Source organism: Chelonia mydas, chromosome 13, assembly GCF_015237465.2.
Source record: "Chelonia mydas isolate rCheMyd1 chromosome 13, rCheMyd1.pri.v2, whole genome shotgun sequence".
In the NCBI taxonomy this organism is placed as follows: Eukaryota; Metazoa; Chordata; order Testudines; family Cheloniidae; genus Chelonia; species Chelonia mydas.
In genome coordinates, this window is record NC_051253.2 from 18106353 (window position 1) to 18132861 (window position 26509).

Here is a 26509-nt window from a genome sequence, read left to right on the forward strand (position 1 = left end):
CTATTTCACTCAGCTTTCCCAAAACTATAGTTAACTTAATAACCCACTTGACCGTTACACTCATGGTAAGACAGTTCCCATGTGTACAATTAAGCCAAAGTAGATAAAGAGAAATATTTAATAAAGCTGTAGAAATCAACGGTGTTGGACAGTACTGATAGGGTTTTGATGATGCATCACAGTTGATTTATGAAGCTATTAAAACTTAGTCCTTGCCAAGTAAACACAATGTTGTCCAAGTTTGTGAAAATCACAGCCTTATTGAAATCAAGGTAGCAAGAGATACGAGGACTCTCCGTGCTTATGTCAACTAACTTTGTATGTGTACAATATTGCAAGAGGGTATTGTCTGAATATTTTGGTTTTCTAGGAAAGCACAAGATGATGCAAGTTTCACAAGATATAAATTTTAATTGCATTTGAAGGATTTATAATGGTGTATGTAATTTGTCAATTATATCAATCTTTAGAACAGACAGTGCTGCAAAGCTATTTGTCATTTATTTTTAGCACTAGGTCAGCAAGAGGACTTCTGTTACCCAGCTGTAGCAGGTATGCTTTATTGTAGCTACCAACATCAATATCATATGCAGCTAATATTATGCTCCTAGGAATAGCCATCTTTGCTGTAATCCTCAGACTTTGATTGTGTGTGAGGATGAGAGCAAAATACTTCAATGTTTAAATTACACAAGGAAGCTTCTTATAAACGCAGATGTAGAATGACCTGTGAGACTATTTTTAAATGCAGTACATTTCAGGTTGTAAAAACTACTGAGCCTGATTATTCTTATCTTTCTTTATTATGCCACTAAACATAGCCCAGCGTTTCATGAGCATTGCCCGAGACCAATGTAAATGGAGCTTATAGGTTGCGCAATATATTTTAACAAAGGTCGTGTAGTGTGCTGGCAAATGCAAAGATAAATGGGCTGCTTCAAGCTCGCAGGTTATTAGGATATTCATGCAGAAAGTATCTGGAGAGTTGTCTAAAAATACAGTGAAAAGAACCTAGATGCCATAGGCCCAAAAATCTAACTTTAGTAACTACTACTAGGCATGTGCTATAAGTTCTTTGCTATAGCATTTTAGTTTTTCCTCTCCATTTATATTGATCAAACACCTCTCAAGTTCCGAACTCGCTTTGGTTAAGCACCACTGAAATCACTGGAGGAATTCTGATTAACTTTCTTTTCTGAGTTCATGTATTGTCTTAACTTATGTAGGGACTAGATTTATTGCGTGTATCTGGGCCCAGTATAATGCTTCCAGAATACAGGGGGGAAATAGGAAAGTAAAAAAGAATTGAAATGTTATTTAGCTTTATCCTTTCTGAGAGGCTTGAAGTGCTAGTTAAAAAAAACACAAAAAACTATGGCTGAACTTAGTTACGCTATCCTTTGTCTAACACCACAAGAAATTGAAATCGTGTTTTTCTCTAAATGTATAGAGGTTCTCACAGAGACAGACACAGTAAGTACTGAAGGTATAACCGCAACAACAGGTTAAGTCCTGTAAGCAAATGCCAATTGTGCCACTCCCTTGAGCCACTCCAAAGGCAGAGAGAATGTCAAGACTGTCTACAGCAAAGGTTTGCCTCCCCTTGTGTCGGAATTATACCATAGAACTTGTCAACCAAACTGATTGCAAGGGAAAGTGCACCAGCTACCCCTCTGTTGACACCCCCCCACCCCCCAAAAAAATAATTAGTCAAGATTTTTGAGAAAGTAAGAAAAAAATGTGTTGAATTAAAGAAGAGAAGCAAGATGAGGTTTAAAACAAGAATAAAATGTGTTTACAAAAGTCAGTGCAGGCTCTTGAGATTTTTTTTATCTTTAATGTTGATCACCAGGTAAAAAAAAATGTATAGAAGTTGACAACTTTCATTAGCTGCTGTTAGCAACAGTGGCATTTCTAGAGTACTTGATAAAAGGCTCGTGACACTTAGGCATCAAAACATCCTCAAGACATTTGGTTGTCAGGCAGAATTTGTGTGTAGGTATGCAAATTTCAGTGAGTTGTCACCACTCCCTCTTAGCAGCAGCACAACAGACAAATCTGCATTATGTTTAAGTTTAATAAATGTTTTATAGTCTGTCTCTTAAGAGCTGGTAAAATGAAGATGCTAATTACAGACTAGCACTAAAGGAGTTCAATGAGTGAGAACATGGTGATTCTTCCTTCTGTATCGTGAGAGCCAAACTGTAAATTCTTTTCTTCTTATGTCTGTTCTTTGTTCTTGGACTTGAATAGCCCCCATGATCCTTGATAGATCAAGGCAGATACACTGGTTGATTGATTGGTATAATAACCTCAATCACACGTTTCCATCTGAAATGTGTCTTTTCATAATTGCCTTCTTTGCGAGATGGACAGGGCTGGAATAAGGCATAGATAGCATATGCCTATGCCCCCAGGTCCTGGAGTCAAGTGATTGCATCAGAATCTCAGCTTTCATTTAAAAAAAAAAAAAAAAAAAGTCTAGCTCTGGTGATTGTGAAGAAAAACCTTGAAAAAGTGACCAGAGTGTCAACACTGTGGTGATATCTGCCTGAGTCTGCAAGCAACCTAGAACAATAAGTCTGGGAAGTGTGAACTACTCCAAAGGTATGTCTATGCTGCTGCTGGGGAGGGTGTGATTCCCAGCACAATTCCCAGACCTGTGTTAGCTTGGCTCGAGCTAGCACACTAGAAACAGCAGCATGGACGTTGCAGGATGAGCAGCAGCTGTCTACCTTTGCTGGAAATGGCACTTCTCAGTTGCAGAGTAGACACACCCTCAGTAGTGTGCTAACTCCAAGACCCATTGCTTTCGGTCAGGTTCCCTTTCAACCTAACCCCAGCAGAGGACTCTGCATAGCAGGACGGGAAGATGTAGTGGGCCCTGCCACCTACCCAGCCAAACAGATGCACCCTGGCTGCTGGAGTAAATTCTGGGGAGCCCCTTCCCTCCATTTGCCACCATTGCCTTTCCAGGGTGGAGGGAAGCCCCAACAGTCACTTCTGTTGTGGAGGAGAGCCTCAGACCTCTGTCCCTGCTTCTCTGGGAAGAAAGGGTGGGGGGTCCTTCCACCACCCCTCCAAACAGCGTGCCTGGCTCTGAGTTGCCTTAATCTAGCTTTGCTCATGGATTTTTATCCTGCTCTGTTATGCCAGTTATTTAGACAGGTATGGAACATACCTTATTGTATGGAACATAAGGAGCTGTATTCTTATCAAGAAGTGCTGAACCAAAAGGCATTTTCTGTGCTAGGATTTGAAGGGGTGATGTTGGCATGTTGACACACAACAGTTTCTTTAATATATGCTAATTTGGCGGAGTTAAAGTCTAACATACTCATGGGACTTATAGACTTTAAGGCCAGAACGGACCATCATGATCATCTAGTCTGACCTACTGCACATTGCAGACCACAGAACCTCACCCACCCACTCCTGTAATAGACCTCTGGATGAGTTACTGAAGTTCTCAAATCTTGATTTAAAGATTTCAGGTTACAGAGAATCCACTGTTTTACACAGGTTTAAACCTGCAAGTGAAGCTGCAGAGAAAAGCAAAAAGCCCCCAGGTTTGCTGCCAATCTGACCCGGGGAAAATTCCTTCCTGACCCCAAATATGGCAGTCAGTTGGACCCGAAGCATTTTGGCAAGACCCAACAGCCAGACACCAGGGAAATAATTCTCTGTAGTAACTCAGAGCCCTTCCCATCTAGTGTTCCATCGCCAGCCGTTGGAGATATTGGCTACTAACAGTCGCAGATTGGCTACCTGCCATCGTGGGCAGTTTCATCATACTCCATAAATTTATCAAACTCAGTCTTGAAGACAGTTAGGCTTTTTGTCCCACTGGTCCTCTTGGAAAGCTGTTCCAAACTTCACTCTAATAGTTAGAAGTCTTCATCTAATTTCAAGCCTAAACTTGATGGCAAGTTTCTATCCATTTGTTCTTGTGTCAACATTGGCGCTTAACTTAAGTAATTCCTCTCCCTCCCCAGTACTTATTCCTCTGATGTATTTATAGAGAGGAATCCTATCTCCCCTCAGCCTTCCTTTGGTTAGGCTAAACAAGACAAGCTCTTGGAGTCTCCTCTCATAAGGTAGGTTTTCCATTCCTCTAATCCTCGTAGCCTTTTTCTGCACCTGTTCCAGGTTGAATTCATCTTTCTTAAACACGGGAGACAAGAATCGCACACCATATTCCATTGTAACACCATGTCCTTAAATCCTAGTCTAGACAAAGCCAAAGATTTTCAGGTTTAAATTAAGGCTGTCAATTAATTGCAGTTAACTCATGTGATTAACTCAAAAATTAATCACTATTAATTGCAGATTTAATCACACTGTTAAACAATAGACTACCTATTGAAATTTAATTTTTGGATTTTTTTTACATTTTTCAAATATATTTCAATTACAACACAGAATACCAAGTGTACAGTGCTCACTTTATATTTTTGCTTACAAATATTTGCACTGTAAAAATGATAAAAGAAATGGTATTTTTCAGTTCACCTCACACAAGTACTGTAGTGCAATCTCTTTAGCATGAAAGTGTAACTTACAAATATTTTTTATGCTACATAACTACACTCAAAAACAAAACAATGTAAAACTTTAGAGCCTACAAGTCCACTCAGTCCTACTTCTTTCTTGTTCAGCAGTCGCTCAGACAAACAAGTTTGTTTACATTTGCAGGAGATAATGCTGTCCGCTTCTTATTTACAGTGTCACCTGAAAGTGAGAACAGGCGTTTGTATGCCAGTTTTGTAGCCAGCATTGCAAGATATTTACATGCCAGATATGGTAAAGATTCATATGTCCCTTCATTCTTCGACCACCATTCCAGAGGACAAGCTTCCATGCTGATGACGCTCATTTAAAAAAAAATGTGTTAATTAAATTTGTGACTGAACTCCTTGGGGGAGAATTGTATGTCTCCTGCTCTGTATTACCCACATTCTGCCATATCTTTCATGTGATAGCAGTCTTGGAGGATGTCCCAGCACATGTTGTTCGTTTTAAGAACACTTTCACGACAGATTTGACAAAATGCAAAGAAGGTACCAATGTGAGATTTCTAAAAATAGTTACAACACTCAACCCAAGGTTTTAAGAATCTGAAGTGCCTTCCAAAATCTGAGAGGGACGAGGTGTGGAGAATGCTTTCAGAAGTCTTAAAAGAACAGTCTGATGTGGAAACTACAAAACCCGAATCACCAAAAAAGAAAGTCAACTTTCTGCTGATGGCATCTGACTCAGATGATGAAAATGAACATGCGTCTTTCTGCACTGCTTTGGATCATTACCGAGCAGAACCTGTCATCAGCATGCACGCGTGTCCTCTGGAATGGTGGTCAAAGAATGAAGGGACATATGAATCTTTAGGACATCTGGCATGTAAATATTTTGCAATGCTGGCTACAACAGTGCCATGCGAATGGCCCTTCTCACTTTCAGGTGACGTAAACAAGAAGTGGGCAGCATCATCTCTTGCAAATGTAAACAAACTTGTTTGTCTGAGCGATTGGCTGAACAAGAAATAGGACTGAGTGGACTTGTAGGCTCTAAAGTTTTACATTTTTATTTTTGAATGCAGTTATTTTTTGTACATAACTCTACATTTGTAAGTTCAACTTTCATGATAGAGATTGCACTACAGTACTTGTAATGGGTGAATTGAAAAATACTGTTTTTATTTTTTACAGTGAAAATATTTGTAATAAAAAATAAATATAAAATGAGCACCCTACACTTTATATTCTGTATTGTAATTGAAATCAATATATTTGAAAATGTAGAAAACATCCAAAATATCTAAATAAATTGTATTATTGTTTACCAGCGTGATTAATCGTGATTAATTTTTTAAATTGCTTGGCAGCCTAGTTTAAATTGACCACAAAGTTCAGTGATCCCAAATTTGAACTGCATTGCAATCTGATAATATAATGTCCTGATGTAAATGTCATCCTCTTGCAATATCAGTTGAACACTCTGGCTCATTTGGATTGCAAGAGCAGGCCAGCTGTATGGGGAAGTGCCTGGCCATATGCTCCTTACGCTCTTGAATGTCAGTCCAGAGCAGCAACTGAGTCTTCAGAATCCAAATTCAAGACATTTGGGTTCACTTGGCAGATCTGACCAGGGCATGTTCCAAAAGACTGAGATTTATTTTTGTGAGGCATTCACACACTCTTTACTCCAATACTTTAACTTTGTCTGTAAATAAGAGATGGGCTCAAATCAAAACCCTGTGTCTGAACTATGGGACTTTGAATCAAAACTTCCAATTCCTTTGACTGCAGAAGAAGGAATTGTAGATCTGAACAATACTGATCTTGGGATGTTGAATCCCAAATCAAACCTTTGTCATGGTTCGAGGTGTTTTGGAATTGGCCTGTTTTAGAGAAAGTTTTGAGCTGCAAACTCTGCCCCAAACCCAGCTCGAGTTCAGATCCAAGGTTTTGTTTCACGTCCATTTGTTATCTATGGTGGAGGAAGAAGGGGGAGTTACCTGTAGGTGTTGGGGCACCCCTTTGTGCTTTTTGAAAATCTTCTCCACAATAAATACAATTAATGTGTGGTGTTATTCTCTGGTTTGATGTTGTTTCTTGTACTGACTGACATCAAGCTTTTATTTTCAAAACCCCTTTTAGGAGAACAGTTTGTATCCACAGTTGAATTGTGGGAACAGATCTAGGTACACATGCGGCTAACTGCATATCTAAAGGTGCATACCCAAGGCAAGTACCTAGAGGCACAAGTTGCTCTTGTAAGAAGGGAAGCTGATACTCAGCTGTCTGAAAATATACCCCATGAAGAGCATGAGATAAGTGTAAAATGACACCAAAGGCTTTCACATCCATTTCAAATGATAACATAATGTGGGGTCATAGTCATTCTTTTTGAGGTTTTTAAAACACTGTGCTGAAAATAAATGCACTGTATAGGTGTATAAAATTTGAAAGGAAGATAATAGATCCACTCTTGCTTTTCATCAATGTTTAATATGGGTCCAATAAACATGGATTTTGTGGCATGCTTTTACTGTTTGTGGTAAACTATTAATATCCACAAAAATGTAATTCTTTACTTTCCTCAGTTGTTGGCATATGAAGTATCAGTAACTTCTTTTCAGCAGATTACATACTACTTTAAAATTTAAACGTCTACTAACTTATACAGCATTTAAAAACAAACATTCTGGACAGGTAGTACCTGATATAATTCATTGTGCTTCTGACTCAGTCAACTAGAGATTGGGACATTATTCACATATCTTTCTCTATTTCTCTATCTAGCATGTAGAAATGAGACCTGTATGTTATGCCCCACATTGTTTTTTAAAAAATTTAAAATTGCTTTAAGCATTTTATAGGTTTTTAAATCATATAACTGGACTCAATCTTGAATACATTCTCATTTATAGAGAGAGAGAGAGAGCAGGAATCATGGTATTTTAGTGAAATGAATACTTCACTGTTCGAAACACTTTATTTTTGGAACGTGTACTAGGGTAATGTAGTTACTCTGGATTTACCATGGTGTTAGTGGAAACAAAAATTGGCCCATCTTTCTTTTGTGCACCTTAGGTATGCAAGCCAAAAATCTGGAAATTTCAGGTTGAATTACATATTGCCACATAGCAACATTCATGTAAAATGTTCCACATAGGCTCACCAAAGAGGCTTTATCACCCTCTATTTAGATGAAAACTGTAATTTTTTGAAATTTGTCTTGATCAGTTTCTGTGCAGAGAGATCAACCAAATGAGCCTCCATTTTCCAACTCATGACTGTACTTTCTGCTGTACCATAAACACAGACATAATACTTTACAAAACAACCTTTAATCAACACTCAAATAGCAACAATAACAACATAACAATCCTAAACTTAATTTATGTAACCTTTAGATAATTATACTGTAAGCTGCTTGATGGTGTTTTCGCTTTGGTTATTGCTTACCAAACCTATAGGCCAAATCTTCAAAACCGGCTTCTCAAAACGGGATTCTCCCGTGATTTGTATCTACAGATCAGGCTGAAGAAAGAGGCATGTCTGGCTGGGGCTTGCTTCAACCGAAAGTATCAACCCAGCCATGTCTGGTAGCAATGAGAAAATCTCCCTCATCCCTAAATTATAGGAACCCAGTTTCCACAGGTCATAATTGTAATCAAGTAGGAAAGTGATAAAGGTGAAAGGAGGAGTCAAGCTAGCTGAAGCAAAAGATATAAGGATGTGTAGGGCCAGATTTGAAAAAAGCTCAACTGTTTAGGCACCTAAACTGAAGTGGGTAGATTTTCAAAACTGTTCCAAGTGGGTGGTGAGCATCTGTCCACTTCATTTTGGTGTCTAAATGGGACCTGAGTGTATTTGAAAAGTCTGGCTCAGAACTGAACAGATTTCACAGGGAATGCACAAGACTTTTTAGTGATAGAAATATGGGCTCTGATCCTGCTCCCATTGACTTCAATAGTGCAAGATCAGACTCATGGTTCTCAAGTAATAACTGGAATCTGAAATAAGACCTATTCCAAGCCAGGAAGGGCAGCTGTGGTATAGAATAAAATTTAGAAATCAGCAAAATCATGTTTGAAAGGACTAATCAATCTCATTTTTTGGCCAAATACAGTTGCAGTCATTGATGTTCCCTCTAATGATGATGAGTTACATTTTTTAAATAGGCAAATAAGGAGACTGCTCATAAATCTAGAGAAATGACTTAGAGCTGAGTATCACCTTATCAAATGAAAAGAGAAATTATCACTACAAATAACTCAGTGACAATGTAGAATAACAAAAGGGCTCAGTTGGAATCTGTAATGTTCCACACATTAAGAAAACCCAGTTAGCTATAAATCACCCAAATGGGTAATTATGCAATAAAAATAATAAAAGGTTGGAAATAAGATAATTAATTACATGGAGGATCAGGATCTTAGTCAAGGCAGAGTATAGGAATCTGTATGACTGACTATTGTCAAATATGAAAGACAGATCTAACAGTATAGGTGATAATGCTGTACCCTGATCAGAGAAGGTGCCCAAAAACTTCTTTTTAGTGCTTTGGACAGTTTTATAACCAAACTGAAATTGCTTGTGAAGGATTAAAAAAACCCTCATTCACATGACCATCTCAAGCTGCTTCTTTCTCCCTTTTTTTTTTTTTTTTTTTTTTTTTAAACAGAAAAGGGGTTGGGAGAGAAATCAGGTTTAGAATTAAAATGTCAGAGATCACCAAAGGAATGAATACTTTATTAAATAATAATGTAATCATAGCATGTCATCTTTATTAAAAAGCAAACAACCTTCGTGATCACCTCCCAGCATAAGGGAGTAAAAGTGTGATTACCCTGGTTAGTGGTTTCCAAGAAGGTGGAAATGAGTGCAGAACTCCAGCCTAATGTCTTCAGGTTTTTTAAAAGATGATACAGAGGTGCTCCAAAGTTAATCTCTACCCTCAGGATCCAAAGGAATGTCCCAGAGCAGGATCCAAAGGATTACTCGTTTGTAAGGCCAAAAATACCAAATATAGTTTGTGGGCCAGGGTTTTGAAAATATTAGACGTGCAATTGTATAGCTACCTTTGCTGAATAATTACACATTACTATGTACTAAGAGCTGTGTAATTGCCATGATTGTGTGTGCAATTTTATGGTAACTGCGCAAGAAAATAGCTTGACCAGATTTGTGCACACAGGAGTTTGTGCACACACTTCCCTAGAGTTTGTTAGTTTGGTGCTTTAAAGTCCAACTAAAAGCTGTAAACCTTTAAACAGGCCAGAATATCCATCTCTGTTGCTGTAGAAGGAAGGTATGAGGTATCCTTTAACGTTTTGGGAAGCAGGAAAAGGAGAAGGGACAACTTGATCAGAACACATGAGGGTAGGCTATGAGTAAATAAGAAGACATAGCTTTCCTCATTTGAACAGAAAGAAGACTCCAATTATATGTTTGTTTAGGGCTAATCACATAAGAAGTCTCAGCACTTGTCTACATCACGCAGCTTTTAGTGACAAGGCTGTGTCGACACACTTTGTCGGTACTTTTTCTGCACTTTTGCTGACAAAATACTTCCAGCCCCGCGAGCGGCATTAGCTTTGTCGGCAGGAGAGTGCTCCTGCCGACAAAACCGCGTTCACACTGCTGCTTGCGTCAGCAAAACTTTTATCTTTTGGGGGGGGGGAAGGGAAGCGGGGTTTAAGTACCTGCGGAAGACCAAAGTTTTGTCGACAACTTCACAGTGTAGACGTACCCTCAGAGAAATGTAGAAAGAGAAGTGAGGATCAAATGTTGTCAGTGGCTTACGCTGGCAAGTGAAGATGTTAAAAAGCATGTTGGAATGTGGTTTTGCCGTTACTTGAACAGATCAAGGAGATGAAGTCTTGTATGCAAAATTGTATACTGCTTTAGTGTGTAATGATTGAGTCCCCCTCCCTCAATGGGAAGGGTTTTGGTCAAAACAGCAGGGATGAGACAATGCCCAGAAGAGAGGATGATGTGAGAACTCATACTTGGCAATGAAGGAGCTGGGCCCCTCCTCCTCCTTGGACTCTCTGCCCCCCTTTGGTCAGTCTAGGGGGACTGGTTGGGCTGATTGGCTCTAATATATTCCCTTCTTCCATCTATTTACATTCTTCCCCAGGTTTTTGAAGGGCCTCTTGCCCATTTAGCTGCCCAGCCTCCATCCTCTTAGTTGTAGTATAGGAGATGTTTTTTTCAAGATTCTGCGGGTCTGACTGATTACCTGTTTTGGGATCAGGAAGGAATTTTTTCCCATTGTGCCAAACGGGCTGAGGTCAGATGGGTTTCCTTGCAGCATCATGGAGGCATAGTTGGGTTAAATAGAATAGGACTCGAAAGTTTAATATGAGGAACGATAAGACTGCTTAGCTTGTCATAACTTGTGGCTGATGTCTAGTGAAGATAAAGGCTAAAATGGTCAGTTTCCAGAAGTGTTTCAATAAGAGACGGGGAGACCTGAAGTCTTTGCAGACTGAAGACTCTCCTTAGTTCACTCTATCACCCCACCACCACCATCTCCTGCGGCAGGAAGGTGAGAGGATTCAGAAGTGAAGAGAGTTGTAGGCTTAGTCTGAACAGGCTCTGCTCTGAGTTATTGGTTGTATGGTGGGAGCTCTGTAACCCTGCACTGGACCCAGTTAAATGCCTAGTATGTGAGAGTGGAGGGTGGACACATAGTGCCTCTACCCAGTGTTAGTTATTAAAGCTGTGGACTGCTGCTTAAATCCATCCCTGGTTCTGTCATTCATTCAACTGTGCGTCCTGATTAATTCAAATCAGTCTGACACTTGGTATCAGAGGAGTGCAGAGCAGTGTTGCACTAAGAATTATTTATTATAATTTTACGTAATATGCACGTTTAAATAAAGGTGCCATTATGGGCCTCTCTATTGCACTTTAACAAAACATCCCTCTCTTAAATGCTCCTACATCTTGCAGTCATATGCCACCAAGTGACGAAGCAAGAAATTGCAACTAATCATTGCCCATCCATTAAATGGTTTCAGAGTAGCAGCCGTGTTAGTCTGTATTCGCAAAAAGAAAAGGAGTACTTGTGGCTAAGTCTCTAAGGTGCCACAAGTACTCCTTTTCTTTTTGCATCCATTAAATGACACATTCATTAAACAGTCTTGGTCCACTGTTCCATATTTGCAGCATCCAAATGTCAAAATAATAGGTAGAATTTGCACCCCACTGGATTGTTAAAAATAAAATTGGATTCAGCATTTACAAGAAAATCTCCGTTTCTTTATCAAATCATCACACGTTAGCTAGCCTGAAAATGACTCTTAAGACAATTTGCAAAGGAAAAGCAAAACAGTACATACACAGAGAGATCACTTTTTTGCAAATGAAATACCCCTTTTCCTTTTATGAAGCTATTGGACCACCAACAGCTCACTGAATCTACATTCTATGTATAAATTTACAGATGCACCTCTGAGCCATATTGATCAGTTTCATACTCAATTTTGTGTGTGTGTGTGTGTGTATATATATATATATACTACTTATGTTTTTGTATTTAATCACAGTAATGTTTTACATTTTTTACTGGATTTCTAGAGAAGATTTATCACTGATTTGTTAAGCAACTAAATGAATTGTCATTTTATCTATGTTCTTAGTGATTATAGCTTTTATTGTGATTATGGTCTTCCCCAACACCTTCACTATCTGATTATGATTAATCATCAACATTCCTTGGAGTAACCTATGCATTATTATGGGTTATCAACGTTTATATTTGCTTAATTATGGCTTTTACCTTGCAAACTAAAAATATATTAATGGAAATGTTTTAGGTATCAATATCTGAATTGTACCATATAATTTGCAATTAAGTAAAAATATTAACTATATATAATTTCTATGTATGTAGAAGATAGGAATGCATTATGTCAGAGTGTTAAATCGGTAGAGCAATGTGAAACTTTTTCCTTTACTCTTGTTGGCTGTTTTGGTTTTCCATTTTCATAATACCTCAAGACATATAAACAGATTTTTCCGTAATATGATTGCATTTCTACAGACAGCACAGTCTCAGTCTAAATGATAATACTAGAGCAATTGACCACAAAATTATATTTAGTGGGATGATCTTAGTCCACAGTCTAAAGCATATGTAACACGTGGGATCAAGGAGCTGAGCAATTAGCTCTCAACTCATTTTATTTCTTTCTTTGTAAAAGCATTCTGACTTGCCAAGCTTCTGATTTATATTAAAGCAATGTTTATACTTGCAGACCACATATACATTGTATTCATTAGAAAAAAAGTAAAACTCTATACAGGACCTGATTCTGATCTCACTGATTCTAGTGTAAATGAAGAATAATTTCATTGAAGTCAATGAAACTACACTGGTGTAAAACAGGTGTGAGATCAGAATCAGGCCCTAGTGTTAGTTTTTTAGTGCAAGAACAGAGGGGAGCCTGCAAAGGTATAGAGAAGGGTGACCAAAATAGCTAATTGTTCATTGGGTTTATGTATGATGACTGGATAGCAAAGAGAGGGTAGATCACCCAAGATGGAGAAAGATTAGAAGGGAATTGACTGAGGTTTTTAAAATGTGGAGGTCAACCCTTACATTCTATCTTCTTACATAATGTGAGAAGGCAACATTCAATGCATTTAAAGAGTAACAAATTTGTGAACAATGAAAAGTAAATGCTTTGCATCAGGGATTCCCCTTCCTCACTTGCTGTCCATCCTTTGTTTTTATGACTTCATAGTTTTTTGGTTCTCCTCTTACTTCCCTGCTGACGCTTCTCCATCTCCTTGGATCCTCGGCTCGCCCACATGTTTCCAACTGTTGTCTCTATGCTGATGTCCAAGAGAGAGGGCAGTTCTATCTCAGGTACTTATGTTAGTATCTGAGCATCTCTCAAAATTTAATGCATTTACCCTCACTGGTGAAATAAGGTGTCAGAGAGAGAATTAGGGACAGATTGCTAGAAGTGTTTGGGTTCCGAAAAAATGCTGATAGCCTACTAGGTTCCTATGTAAAAGCTCATATTGATTTCATTAGGAGATAGACACCTAGGTATGTCTGAAAACCCCACCATACTTGTATCTGCATCTTTAGATATCTAAATATCTTTTGAAAAACTGGCCTTAAGTGGCTTGCCCAAGGTCATAAAGTGTATAGCAGAGCAGGGAACTAACCACTGAACTATCCTTCCTCTCCCGTAGGAGAGGCTTTTTCACCGCCAGTACCACCCTTGTCCAGTGTTGCATCTTCACAGAGATGTCCTACTATCTTCTTAAATATGGAGACAAGAGAGCGTTCTCATTCTAACCTTCTCTACTCCCTTCTCCTCCTTCACTGTTGAAAACCCCACCATCTGACCCGTCACCCAAACAGGGGTATCCCATTTGAGTGTTTCCTGTCTTCCAGGATCTTGCTAAAAGTCTTACTTGTTCTTTCATTATAGGACATCTGAAGTTTAGATTTCCCTTTCTCCTTTCCCACAACAACCCCTCTGTCCATGCCTTGGCATCTCTCTTGTGGACTGTTGTAACTTTCTGGGTTACTCACATCTCATCATGCAGCCTTCTACTTCAAAGGTACTTCTGCTGCTGAAAATCGCTCTGTCACTCCCCTCTTTGAATTCTCTTCCTTGCTCCTTCTCACATTCAGGTCTCTCATCCTAATCATCAAGTCCTTGTACAAAACTGCCACTACCTATATTTCTAATTTCAGTTAATTTCTTTCCTCAGCTCCTGCTGCCTATACACTACTCCTGTGCCTCCAATGCTGTGGCTATAGTTTATAATGGACTAAATAATTTTTAGGTAATTACTAACTTGCAGCTAGTCAAGCTACAGTAAAATAATGACAGGCAGTCTAATTAGAGACTCAAGTTAGGTGGGGTGATATCTTTTATTGGACCAACTTCTGTTGGTTGGAGAGACAAGCTTTCAAGTTTCAGAGCTAGAAAGCTTGTCTCTCTCACCAACAGAAGTTGGTCCAATAAAAAGATGATATACACGCACCTTGTCTCTCTGGTATCCTGGGACCAGCAGAGCTACACAATGCTGCAAACAGTGTAATGGCATACTACACGATGTTAGTCAAATGTTTTTATTCTGTCCAGTGTTCCACAATGAGATTAGGTGCATTATGGGAGCAGGAATAGGAGATGTTGCTCTTTTATTTTTTGAACCATCAAGTATTGGCTACTTTTGGAGGTAATATAATACCAAAGTAGCTGGATGAGGGTCTGATCGAGTGTGACCATTCTAAATCACCATGAACTATCTTCTCCAATTGGTAAATGGAGAGAAATTCTTCCACTTAAAAAAATGTGTATAATTTCTTCCCCTGTGCACCTGTATGATAATAGAGACCATTGTTTTACCAAGAATGTGGACTTTTTGTTCCTCGAAACTCCTGATAAACCGTTCTAAATTCCTTTAAAACCTTAAAACAATCTAAGTTCTTTTTGGCAATGAAAAAAATAATTTAAATCACCAAAATGTTTAACTTTGGAAAACTGTCCAGTCTGCACGTAGCTTTTCCATTGTGGTTTGTAACAGCGCCAACACAAACTCCTTTTGAAATATGAGATGGAAGCACGATCCACTTCAGGGTTGTCACAAACCAGAGGATATATTATTCTCTTAATGCACTTTCATAACTCCCAATAACATTAATGGGAATTACATGCAATCACTGCGAGGAGAATATGCCCTTTTGTTAAATTGGGAGATCCATTATGACAGATTTTCTGATGTTAGATCACATTCAGATTATATTCACATCATCACTTTATTATTATCCTTATTATTTTAAATCTCTTTATTGGTCACCATTTTATTTTAATGAAAATTCCCCTCATGAGCAACTTCCCTATGTAAGATAGGGCAAACTATTATTAAAAATAATAAAGTTGGTTTAACGTCAGCCTAGTCTACACACAGTTTTAGTATCTGCATAACTGGTGGTTAGGGGAACGATTTTTTGTTATTAATTGATATAATTATACCAGTACAACCCCTAGTATGGATTCAGTTATACTGGTTATAAAGGTGCCTGCACTGGCATAGCTTAGTCCCCTTCCTGTACCGCTTTAACTGTACCAATATAGGAAAATTATATCCTGTCCATTTTCAGCTCTACTGGTATAGCTTAAAGCAGATCAACATCCTGTAACAGAAGGGGCGTGTATCTATTAAGCCTACCAAATAAAGTCTGAGTTAAGGCTGTCACCAGGTTAGTGGGTTGGTGTTTGGGGTTGGGGGGAGGCAATGCATTCGGTTTATGTACGGTTTGAACATGAATCTCTTGTTAAAACCCTACATGGCTTTAAAAATATTTGATCATCTCAGTCTCTAGTTCTTTCTGTGTCTCAGGGTTTTGAATTGCCGGCTATCGCCATAGTATGTTGAGCACTATATAGAATAGATTAGCACTACTGAAGTTCTTGGTAGACTTCATGGAATGTATGGGTTAGTACTAGCTAGACATTTTCTTTGAGACATTTGTAGGAACTATCACTGTTTTCTCTCAGCTTGATCCTGCTTCCATTTAAATTAATGCATGTTTTGCCATTGATTCAGTGGGAATAAGATAGGGTCGTCTTGCTCTAACCTGTTGCTTATTCCTGTTCTTTCATTAATTGTTCTCTTTGAACAGGAAAATTATATCCTGCCCATTTTCAACCACATATAAATCGCAAGTGTAGCACCATTTTATGGTAAAAGTATGGTAGCATGTTAAACATGAACACAGAATGTCATTTTATTTTCAGATGCATATATTTGATGCAGTTTTCAGCTGTGAATGCCAGTTTAAGATAGTGAAAATTTATTCACATGTAGGTTTGAGTTTGGGGTCTGGTCTCATTTGCAGTGAGTTCAGGATGAGATTTAGTAGCAAATGCTATATTGTTTTGAGATAAACATATAACTGTATACATTGCAGCATAGGGATGCTTGAAGGCCACTCTGAAAACAGATTAAAAGAACATTTATTAACACAGTGGATCTATTCTGGAAATGATTATAGTTAAGAACAACTCATCATGGGATATACAGCATATCCAGTAAAAACTATTTAATATTTGTCACAATAGCGTCCAGATATTCTTATCAGAATAGTGTTTTCAGTGTTCGTACAGTGCCTGGTGCATATACTATGCTACCTGAACTATCTTACTCAGGATTTTTAAAAATTTACAAACATTGTTGGGCACCTTAATTTTTACATTCCCAAAATGAGACACTCCAGAAAGGCCTGAATTTCAGAAGGTACTCTTTGAAAATCAGGCCTCTTTTAAAGGGCAATTTAGGCATCCTAAAGTGCTAGTCATTTTGGAATATTTTAGACTAAGGGTTCTGATCTGGGAAATACTTACTCCTGTGGGTATAGCGACGTGAGCAGTCCATTGAACTTAATTACTCACGTGAGTAAAATTAGATGCATGGCTGTTTGCGGGATCAAACCGTACCTAGTACATTTTTGAAACACAAAGCAGATAAAAGTAGGGGAACGTGTTTAAATAGCCTCTATCTTTTTTGTGCAGTGCCATTATCCCTGGGTGCCAGACCCAATAAACTCCATCAGTGCTTTGACTACTCGACTTGTTCTAAGGGTTTGTCTGTGTTGCTGCATTAACGCCCTCCCACCTCTCTCCTTCCGAATGGAAAATGTCTCTGTTTAAACTCTAATTCGGCCGCGTGGGTGGGTGTCCGTGCAGAGAAACGGAGACCGAGCGAGCAATCTTGTCTGTTGGGTGAGACGAAGCCAAGTCCGACAGAGCTGTGAGCGGCTGGACTTTGAACAAGTGCTGGTGGAACAGGTTTCCTCCCCCTCTGAGCCGCTTGGGGATTGCGTCAGTGCCGGGAGGAGGATTCTGGAGCTAAATGAACTTTTTAAATAATTTAAAAACCAAAACAAAACACCCCACCCCCACCTCTTCCCCTCAAAGGTTGGTTTGGAAATGGGCTCCAGCTGCTGCCCTGTGCCAGGGGTTAATCACCTTCCCCCTAGCCCTGCTCAGCACCGCCAGGGCCGTGGCAGGAGGACAGGGCTGGCTGCCGCGCCGGGGACCTGGCTCTGCTGCGTGTGATATTTAAACCCGGCTCTGTGCAGCAGCCTGGAGCACAGCGCAGCCGAGCTCCGGCGGCAGAGCAGCCGCCCAGCATCCGGCGCAGCGCGTGTGTGTGCGCGCGGGGTGGGGGGAGCAGGCAGGAGGCAGCACCGGCGTGGGGGGTGGAAGGAGCCTAACCTCCGGCGGCTGGGGGAGGCCATGCCCGGCACTGGGGGCTCCTGGCGGCCGAGCCCAGCTGCTGCGGCGGGGGGGCTGAGCTGCTCCTGAGGCGGAGGAGGTGCTGGAAGGGAAGGGGACATGCAGCACCCAGCCGCCAGCTGCTGCGGCGTTTTCACTGCCCGGGTAAGTGGGGCAGGAGGGTGGGTGAGGGGGAGCTGCCCAGAGCCTCCCTTCAGAGCCGGGGAGGGGGCGAGCCCAAAGTTTAGCGGAGCTGCGGGGGGGTGGGTGGGGGAGTAGAGGGTTGGAGGATGGGATGGGGAGCTTGGGGGCAGGGAGGAGATGAGAGCAGGGGTTGGGTGGGGGATAGGGGAGGAGATGGGAGGGTTGGAGAATGGGGCAGGGCGGAGATGGGAGCAAGGGGTCAGGGTGGGGAAAGAAATGGAAGCAGTTGTGGGGTGAAGGGACGGGAGGGGGGAGGCTGCGAGGTACTGCCAACCCTCCAGGATTGTCCTGGAGTCTCCAGGAATTAAAGATTAATATTTTAATTAAAGATTATGTCCTGTTGAAAGCTCCAGGAATATATCCAACCTATCTTGGCAACCTTACGGGGGAAGATGAGATATAGGGGTAGGGTGATGGCAGATGGGCTAGAAGACAGGTAGGGGCTGGCAGGTGGGTCAGACTGGGTAGGCGGGGAGCAGCCTGGGCAGTTGGCCCCAGTCTGATGGGGGCAAGAAGAGATGCTGCTCTGCCTCCTTCGGCAAGGTGCTGCGGCTTCCCAAGGGCTGGGGGTCTTGTGCCTTGTAGAGCAGGGGTCTGGGGCTGTGGGCTCTCTGCACAGCTGGAGGGCACCTGGCTAGCACTGTTGGGGTGCCTAGCACCCTGCTCAGTGCGGGTGGAGTGTGGTTAGCTGCACGTGGCAGTGATGGGACACATTTAATCCGATCTGCCCTTGATATGGCCCGCCTGGGCTTTTATAAAAGCCTAGGGTCCTCAGTGATTAAAACTTGTACTGGAAGGGGGCTGCACAGCGTGCAGGTCTGCGCCCTCAACACTGGGGAATGGCTGGGGCGGCAGGAAGCCGGGCAGTTTGTTTGCGCTGTATTTATCTAAAGATTCCACGTTTAAACCTTCCCTGGTTTGGGATGAAATACCAGATGTTGGGAGGTATCTGTGCAAGAAACAGTTGTTTGTAAAACAGCTGATGCCTTGGCACTTAGTTTTTCATTTAATAAATTCACATGTGCTTTGGGGTTTAAAAAACCAACCTTGCATTGAAAATCTAATTTTTCTGTATACAGTAATATAAAATCTTTAGTCACTGAATAGATTTGTCTCTGTATGTTTGTTTGGTTTTTTTAGACTATCTTTTTTGTGGCATACTGGCTCTATATTTGTTCACTCTTCCCTTGTGGTATTTTCAAATCTCCCGTCAGCTGCAGTAAATATTAATTTTTTAAAATTTATTCTTAAAAATCAGCGTAAAGTTGTACTTAATAAATATGCAAATATGGGTGTATTTAGGGGAGAAATAATACTCGTCCTCTCTGTTAATTTGTTCTTGGGACAGAAGTGAATGTGCTGTAGAAAAGTGTTTTTTATAATGGACTTCAGTGGACAGGGGAGCAAAATAAAACTCTAACCTTATATGAGGACTAGCTCATACCAGAGAACCTTAGTGTGAGTTCTTTATATTGTAGCTCTACTGAATACTAATATAGAATAATGTGGTATTTAACAGTAAAGCACTTCTTACAAAAAATGTAACTGAACATTAGAGTCACAAGAAATTTTTATTTAAAATAAAGGTTAGTATGTGGAGACAGATTTCCCCTTGTTAAATGCTTAGCAGTTTGAGCCCTGGTTGCCATGCTCACCAACAGAACAAAAGTAATTCAAAACAATCTGTTTAAATATGTAATTTAATGTTCTAATAAGCATTTGGAGCTGTGACAATGTCCTGGCTCTCTAAGGAAATGTTTTCACAGAGAGGTCAGATATAGAGTGATCAATCAGTCCTCATCCTCAAAGTAAACCTGCACAAAACTTTCAAAAGCTGAGCCTGGGAGCTTAAATTCATAACTTTGCTAGACACTAAAAATCATGATCTTAATAAAAAGAAAAGGAGTACTTGTGGCACCTTAGAGACTAACCAATTTATTTGAGCATAAGCTTTCGTGAGCTACAGCTCACTTCATTGGATGCATCGGATACAGACTAACACAGCTGCTACTCTGAAACCGGTCTTAATAAAGAGATGATTTATAGTTTATTACAACAGTCTGTAACCCACTAACCCCCCTATTTGTCCTATGACTACAGGTGTGTTAGTGGGCCACTTCACCTTGAGTGGTCCCTTAGTTAGAATATGTGTTAAGGACTTATGCTATCTGTTCAGCCTTGTATTTAGTTGCATTTCCTTTCCCAGACCTCTGTGTAACTCAAAAGCTTGTCTGTCTCATGAACAGAAGTTACCTCACCCACCTTGTCTCAGGAAATGTTAGACATGTAGCCATAGTTCGTGCATGTGCTATTGATGTAACCTTCAACAGTCCAGGTTAGCACTGGGTTTGGGCTTTGGCTTTTTGTATCCTCTTTTAAATTTAAATTTGTGACTTTTTGAAAAAATATTTAGAAAATGTTAATCTTAAAAAGGTAATATGATGTGTTGTGAGATTACAACACAAATCATGATTCAGTAGGTTTTTTTTTTTCCTTGAGCCTATTTGAATACAAACAAGAATCCTCCCTGTCTAAGTGTAAAATGCAATTTTATATGTAGGTGATATAACTTGCAAAACATGGTCTTAAATAAAAATTGTAGCTGATTGAAGGCATCAGTGAGAAAGAGTTGTTCCGCATGAATGCAAGGATCTGCAATAGTGGTCCAAGAGTTAATAGACCAGAGGTATAGTTGAAACCATTTAAATGGCAACCTGATAAACAACATGCTTATTTAATTGGGAAGGCAGGTAGGGAATGGATCCCACACAATGCATTTCCATGCCTCTAAACACTGAATAATGGAACACTTAAGTCTGCTTAAATAACACACCTGGTGTTGGCTCCAGACATATTCAGAACAGTTATCAAGTGTAAGTTACTGTTTGCTAGCATATTTTTCCCATTATGCAGCTACTCTTTGTTCCTTACACGCTGTTTCCCTGTTTGTGGCTGCTAAATGAGTCAAACATGCCTTAGCTGCTTTTTTTTAATTACTGTTTTGCATTATGCTCATTTTTAAAGCAATCTAGTAAATAAAAGTGAATCTGAGATGCAGTTACTTTATAAATCTGCTTCTAGTTATGTGTCAAATTAATGGCATTATAAGCTCAAAGAATGGTTGACATGTATTGTTTCTTTTTTTCATAACAAAATAATTTGTTCCATGTTGTATATTATGTCTTTGGCAGTACAACATGAGCCAGATTCTGTTCTTAGTTGTGATGGGGGTAAATCCAGATTTGTGTTTGGTTTTTTTGTGGGTTTTTTTTGGTTTTAGGTTTTTACTTTAATGGAGTTACAATAGTGTAATAGGAGTATTTATGCTAGGTACAGTTGAAATATTTCCCCACTGTCTCTAAGGCTGGTTCATTGGTAACTGCATAGAGAGTGCTAGGTGCATATAGCCCAGCATTATCCACTACAGTTTTCAGCAGAGTAGCTGTTAGACTTGTGCAAAGTAATTTTAATCAATGTGGCGTAAAAAAACCAGTATTTGAAGTCAGAGTTAATACTGGTGCTCTCAGGACTGCTGGGTTGATGATCGCGGTGGAGGGACATTTTTCAGAAATTTCTCTAATGGAGGCAGCCCTCAAGAGCAGAATTTGGATCTGTGTTCTGTTAATAGAATAAACACACTAAAAGAGCCCCTTCCTGTCAACATTTATAAATGTGACTTAGTGCAGGTTCTCAACCTTTTTCTTTCTGAGGCTCCCACAACATGCTATAAAAACTCCAGGGCCCACCTGTGCCACAATAACTGGTTTTCTGGATGTAAAAGCGAGGATCGGTAGCAAGCCGGGCAATTACTGGGGGCCTCATGGCACAGGGACCCCCACAAAGCTACATTGCTCAGGCTTAAGCTTCAGCCTGGGTAGCAGGACTCAGGGCCCTGGGCTTCAGTCCTATGCGGTGGGGCTTCAACTTTCTACTCTGGGCCCCAGTGAGTCTAATGCTGGCCGTGCTTGGTGGCCCCCCTGAAACCTACTCGCGGCCCCCCAGGGGGTCCCGGACATCTGGTTGAGAACCACTGACTTAGTGGTAACATTCTGCATTACCAGACAGGAGAACTGAGTTTGCCTGTAATCTTGCTCCCCAATTGGCAGGATCTTAAGAACAAGGGAGGCATCTGTATCCAATTCAGTCTATGAAGGGAGGGAGTGATTTGTTACTGCAAATAGGGTGGTGGAGAGGGGAGAACATTCTTCTTCTTTTCTTCTTTTCTTTTTTTTCCCCCTGGGCCTCTCTGTGTTGGAGATGCTCGCAGACTTACCACAGCTCAGTTAGCTGTCTCTTCGGAAAGAAAAACTTCTAGGGTTTTGATGGTACTTGCCTATAAACAGGGCTGATCAAATTTTGCTACATTTGGATGGGTAATTTAGGAGAAACTAGGAGGCACACCTAATTTCATAAGAAACAGCACAGATTAGAGCTGTCCTCATCTGTTACATGGAAATGTGGCCTGCAGCGGCTACAGGTCTCAGCACATAGAGAACCAGAACACCTGGGCCATTGAGATAAAAATGAATCGCTACACACAGATGCACCATATTAACGATGAAGGCATACATGGCAGATGAAGGCAGACATTGTAGAATTCCGTGGGCCCCTCTTTGGCCAACATTGATACACACAGTAAACCAAACCTCCAAACAGGAATGGGAAAGAATTTTAATAACTTGCCTTTGCCTTTGACATATTGTTTCTTTCACCAAGTTCACTAATAATTGAAGAGACGTTCTCAACTGTGACACTTTGCTAAGTATTGTCACAACTCAAAGACTACATCTGACCACTATGAATGTGAGACACTTCTGCTGCCATTTTATAAGCTACTTAAAGCTGTTCACTCCACATTTTCTGTGAAATCTAATTAGCAGTGGCCTATCTGTCTTGTATGAATACACACATTTCAGAAAATAGAGGATTATTTTGTAAATTGCTTTAATTTTTTTACCCTGTTATGAATATGAGTTTTGGACATAATTGTATACTTTGAGTTGGTTCCAGGGGATATCTATGAGGAATTCTTATCCTGATAACAACAGGGACATAACTTATGAGAATAGTTTAAACATCTGGAGAGAGAGGGGCAAAGATGAAAAGAATTATTTTGGTAGAGATTGCCTGCTGAACTTAATATGCAGTATTTTTCATATCTTCTTGGAGATAAGGGTAAGTTTATAACTGTCAATACATTTTTGTAGCTAGAAAAGTTGTGGAGACACCTCTGTATTGTTTTTTTTTTTTTCCCCCAGTGTCCCAAAATATACTAAGAATTTTATAGGAAGACATAGTTCCTGGCCCAAAGGGCTGACTGTCTCATTTTAGAGGTGATGCAATGAATGAGGGTAATAAATAGTAGGGAGGAAATGGGCTGGGGAGTGGAGGAGGGAAGAGGGTACAACAACGAGGTCATATGGTTATTCCCATGCATTTGTTTTAACGAAGAAAGAAAATGCAAGATACACTTGTGTATAAATCCCATATCCAGTTAGGGGGGAAAGGGAAGCATGGTCAGATACAACAGTAACAGACAGCCTTCAGTTGGCTAGTCCCAAGGAAAAAATGAAATGATCCCTTGTAAATCCCATGTCTTCAGAAAAACGCTGACTGTGTAATGGGAATGGACAGATCATCAGTTTTGTTGGGGGGGGGGGTTAATACACATTTCTGTCTATTAGAATTTTTATGTGTCTTCAGGACGGAATATCTCTACTAATGTGCACCTCCCAACCTTTTGATCCCTCCTCCCCAGTGAACAGCTCTAGGGTCTGCCTCTATCACTGCTCTTGACTTTCCCAAGTAGTAGCTGCACAGTGAAACTGGCATGATTCTTGCCTGTTTCACTGCTGCAGGCAGAATTCTGAACATGAGCAATGAAAACTGACAAGACTGGTCAGTGTGTACTCTCATAGCTTGGCAAAGCTCTGCGCGGAGCCAAGGTACTAGAGCTGTCAGCCTGCAGTTTTAGAAGACTTCCCCTCCCCCCTCCCCACCACATGGGCTAGAATTTGTTCTTTTAAATAAAATCTTAGATTCTGCAGAAATTGATTTTAATTCACTCATAAATCCGTAAAGAAACTTGCTGGGGTGAATAATTAGGTTGACTTTTCAAGCCTGGTCTATGTATATGAATTGGGAAATAGCCCTTGCTAAATATTGCATCAAAGTACAACTAGATATCTGCTGGTTTAAATTTAAGAATCTTGTGCTTTCTCTTCCCCCCTCCCCCCAAATATAGAAACTGTGTGTAATTTCTCAGACCAGTGGTTTTGTCATGGCTTGAGAACAGTCTTAATCAAGGTTTATCCCAAGAAACAAATTCTAGTAGTGATGATCTGATGATATTGCTATGCAATAATCTACTCGGAGGGACAATTTCTAACTTGCTTTATGGTCAGAACATTAAGCTTCTTTCATTGAGTAAAGCATACTGTGCTGGGCTTTCTCTACTCAGCCACTTCTGGTCTTTAAAAAAGGCAGATAGTTTCCCATGTGTTACTTTTAATTGATTTCCACTGCAGTATGTGAACTCACTGGCACAAGTCCAGAGAAAGCCAGTACATAGGGAATTAATCAAAAATTGACTCATTGATCACTTGATGGGATGAAATAATTAGCGCTTAATATTCTCCTTATAGTTTCTTACGGGTGCTTTGACTTCCATTAGCAAAAGAAAATTCCTTTAGGCCAGAAGATTATCAACCAGCATTGAAATTTAAGAAATGTCTCAATGTTCATTCATCTAGGGCAATGATTCTCAAAGCCAGTCCGCCGCTTGTTCAGGGAAAGCCCGCTTCCCGCAGCCCCCACTGGCCTGGAGCGGCGAACCACGGCCAGTGGGAGCCGCGATCGGCCGAACCTGCGGACGTGGCAGGTAAACAAACCGGTCCGGCGTGCCAGGGGCTTTCCCTGAACAAGCGGCGGACCGGCTTTGAGAACCACTGATCTAGGGCATGCCCCTGCTTGCTTAGAAATCAATGGGAACTGTGCTGTTGATTCCAGTAGGAGCAGGAGCAGGGTCTTAGGAACCAATCCTGTAAACAGTTTACCTCTGGGCATAATCCTTACTGCCTGCCATGAGCAGTTCTAGGCAATAGGACAATTCTCAATGTGTCTAGTGATAAGAGTTTGCGGGACTAGGCCCTTAAATTGTAAATACAGAACATGCTTGTTTAGTACTTTAACAGAAAAACAACGGCAACAAATTTCTGTAAAACCTCCATATCCATTTTGAAATAACATGACTGCCACCCACAAAGCCAGGAAGTTCAGAATTAGTGCTGAAACACTAGCCTGAAATCATCCTGTCATTTCTAGGCCCATGCAGCCAAATTCACCCCTGGTATAAAGGGGCATGCTTTCCAGTTGAAATCTCTGAGTTGCAGCAACTTGTGCGAGATCTGAATTTGGCTTGTAGTTCATGTCCGTTGTGACTTCACAAGACAAACTTATTGTTCACTCAATAGGTTTTACCACAATCTTGGTAAAAATCTCTATTTAGATACATTGTTCCTTTAAAGGTGATTTTTTTTGACTCAGTAAATAAAATATCAGTCAAAAGTACCCAGAGGGCCTCAAATTTACATTATGGATAAGTACCCTGCACTGTTGTAGCTCCCAGATCCAGTACTCTCTGTATATCGTTTTAATTTCTGATTAGTTGCACCTGGCTAAAACATTTTAAAATGATTTTGTTTAAAAAAAAAAAAAAAAAAAAAGTTCTTTCCCTTGTGGGTTCCTTGAACTTTTTGCCAACTTTCAGCACTCAGCAAAATGTCTCAAAAAATTTAGATAAACTCTTGAAAATTGTGAATGTTTCTACTTCTAACAGGTACCAAGGTGAAAAACTGCAAGTAACTTGTTTCTCATTTAGGGGATTTTAGGTATATGTGGCTTAGCCTTTTAAAAAGAACCTCCTTGTTCATTTGAAAGATTTTGATAAATGGGAACATTTTCTTTTTTATTTTTTTTTTTAATTTTTTTGCACAAATGCTTACCTGCTTTCCCTCTTCCCATGTTAGATCTGCAAGTAAAGAGGAAATAGAAGACCTTAACCCACCTTGTTTGGAGAGAACGCAAAACCAGCACAATATGGCACAGCCTAGCATTGTCCTTGGATTATTCATAATGACTGTTTTATCAATGCTGGATGGAAGTTCAGCTTTCCTATTAAATCAGCGTCTGAAGGGAAGATTTCAAAGGGACCGCAGAAACATCCGTCCAAACATCATTCTCATTCTTACTGATGATCAGGATGTAGAACTTGGTAAGAGCCAAACAAAGAGTATTTTAGTTCACAAATATGGCATTGCTTTTGCTTGGGGCTAGATTCTGCTCTCAGACGCTCTAGTGTAAATAGAAAAGGAGTACTTGTGGCATCTTAGAGACTAACCAATTTATTTGAGCATAAGCTTTCGTGAGCTACAGCATCCGATGAAGTGAGCTGTAGCTCACGAAAGCTTATGGTCAAATAAATCTGTTAGTCTCTAAGGTGCCACAAGTACTCCTTTTCTTTTTGCAAATACAGACTAGCACGGC

General features: G+C 40.2%; 1 protein-coding gene across 8 annotated transcripts in view; it reads left to right on the plus strand.

Annotated features, from left to right (window-relative positions):
- Window positions 1-26509, plus strand: part of SULF2 (sulfatase 2) — a 235256-nt gene that overhangs the window by 119253 nt on the left and 89494 nt on the right. For 7 of the 8 annotated variants that reach the window (XM_043526701.1, XM_043526699.1, XM_037916013.2 and 4 more), the window contains one exon: window positions 25993-26237. In XM_043526701.1, the coding sequence (XP_043382636.1) occupies window positions 26063-26237 (175 nt within the window). In that variant the 5' untranslated portion in view covers window positions 25993-26062. Of the gene's footprint in view, window positions 1-17716; window positions 17927-25992; window positions 26238-26509 lie in introns of those variants that run through there. The other variant, XM_037916012.2, reaches the window with a different exon arrangement.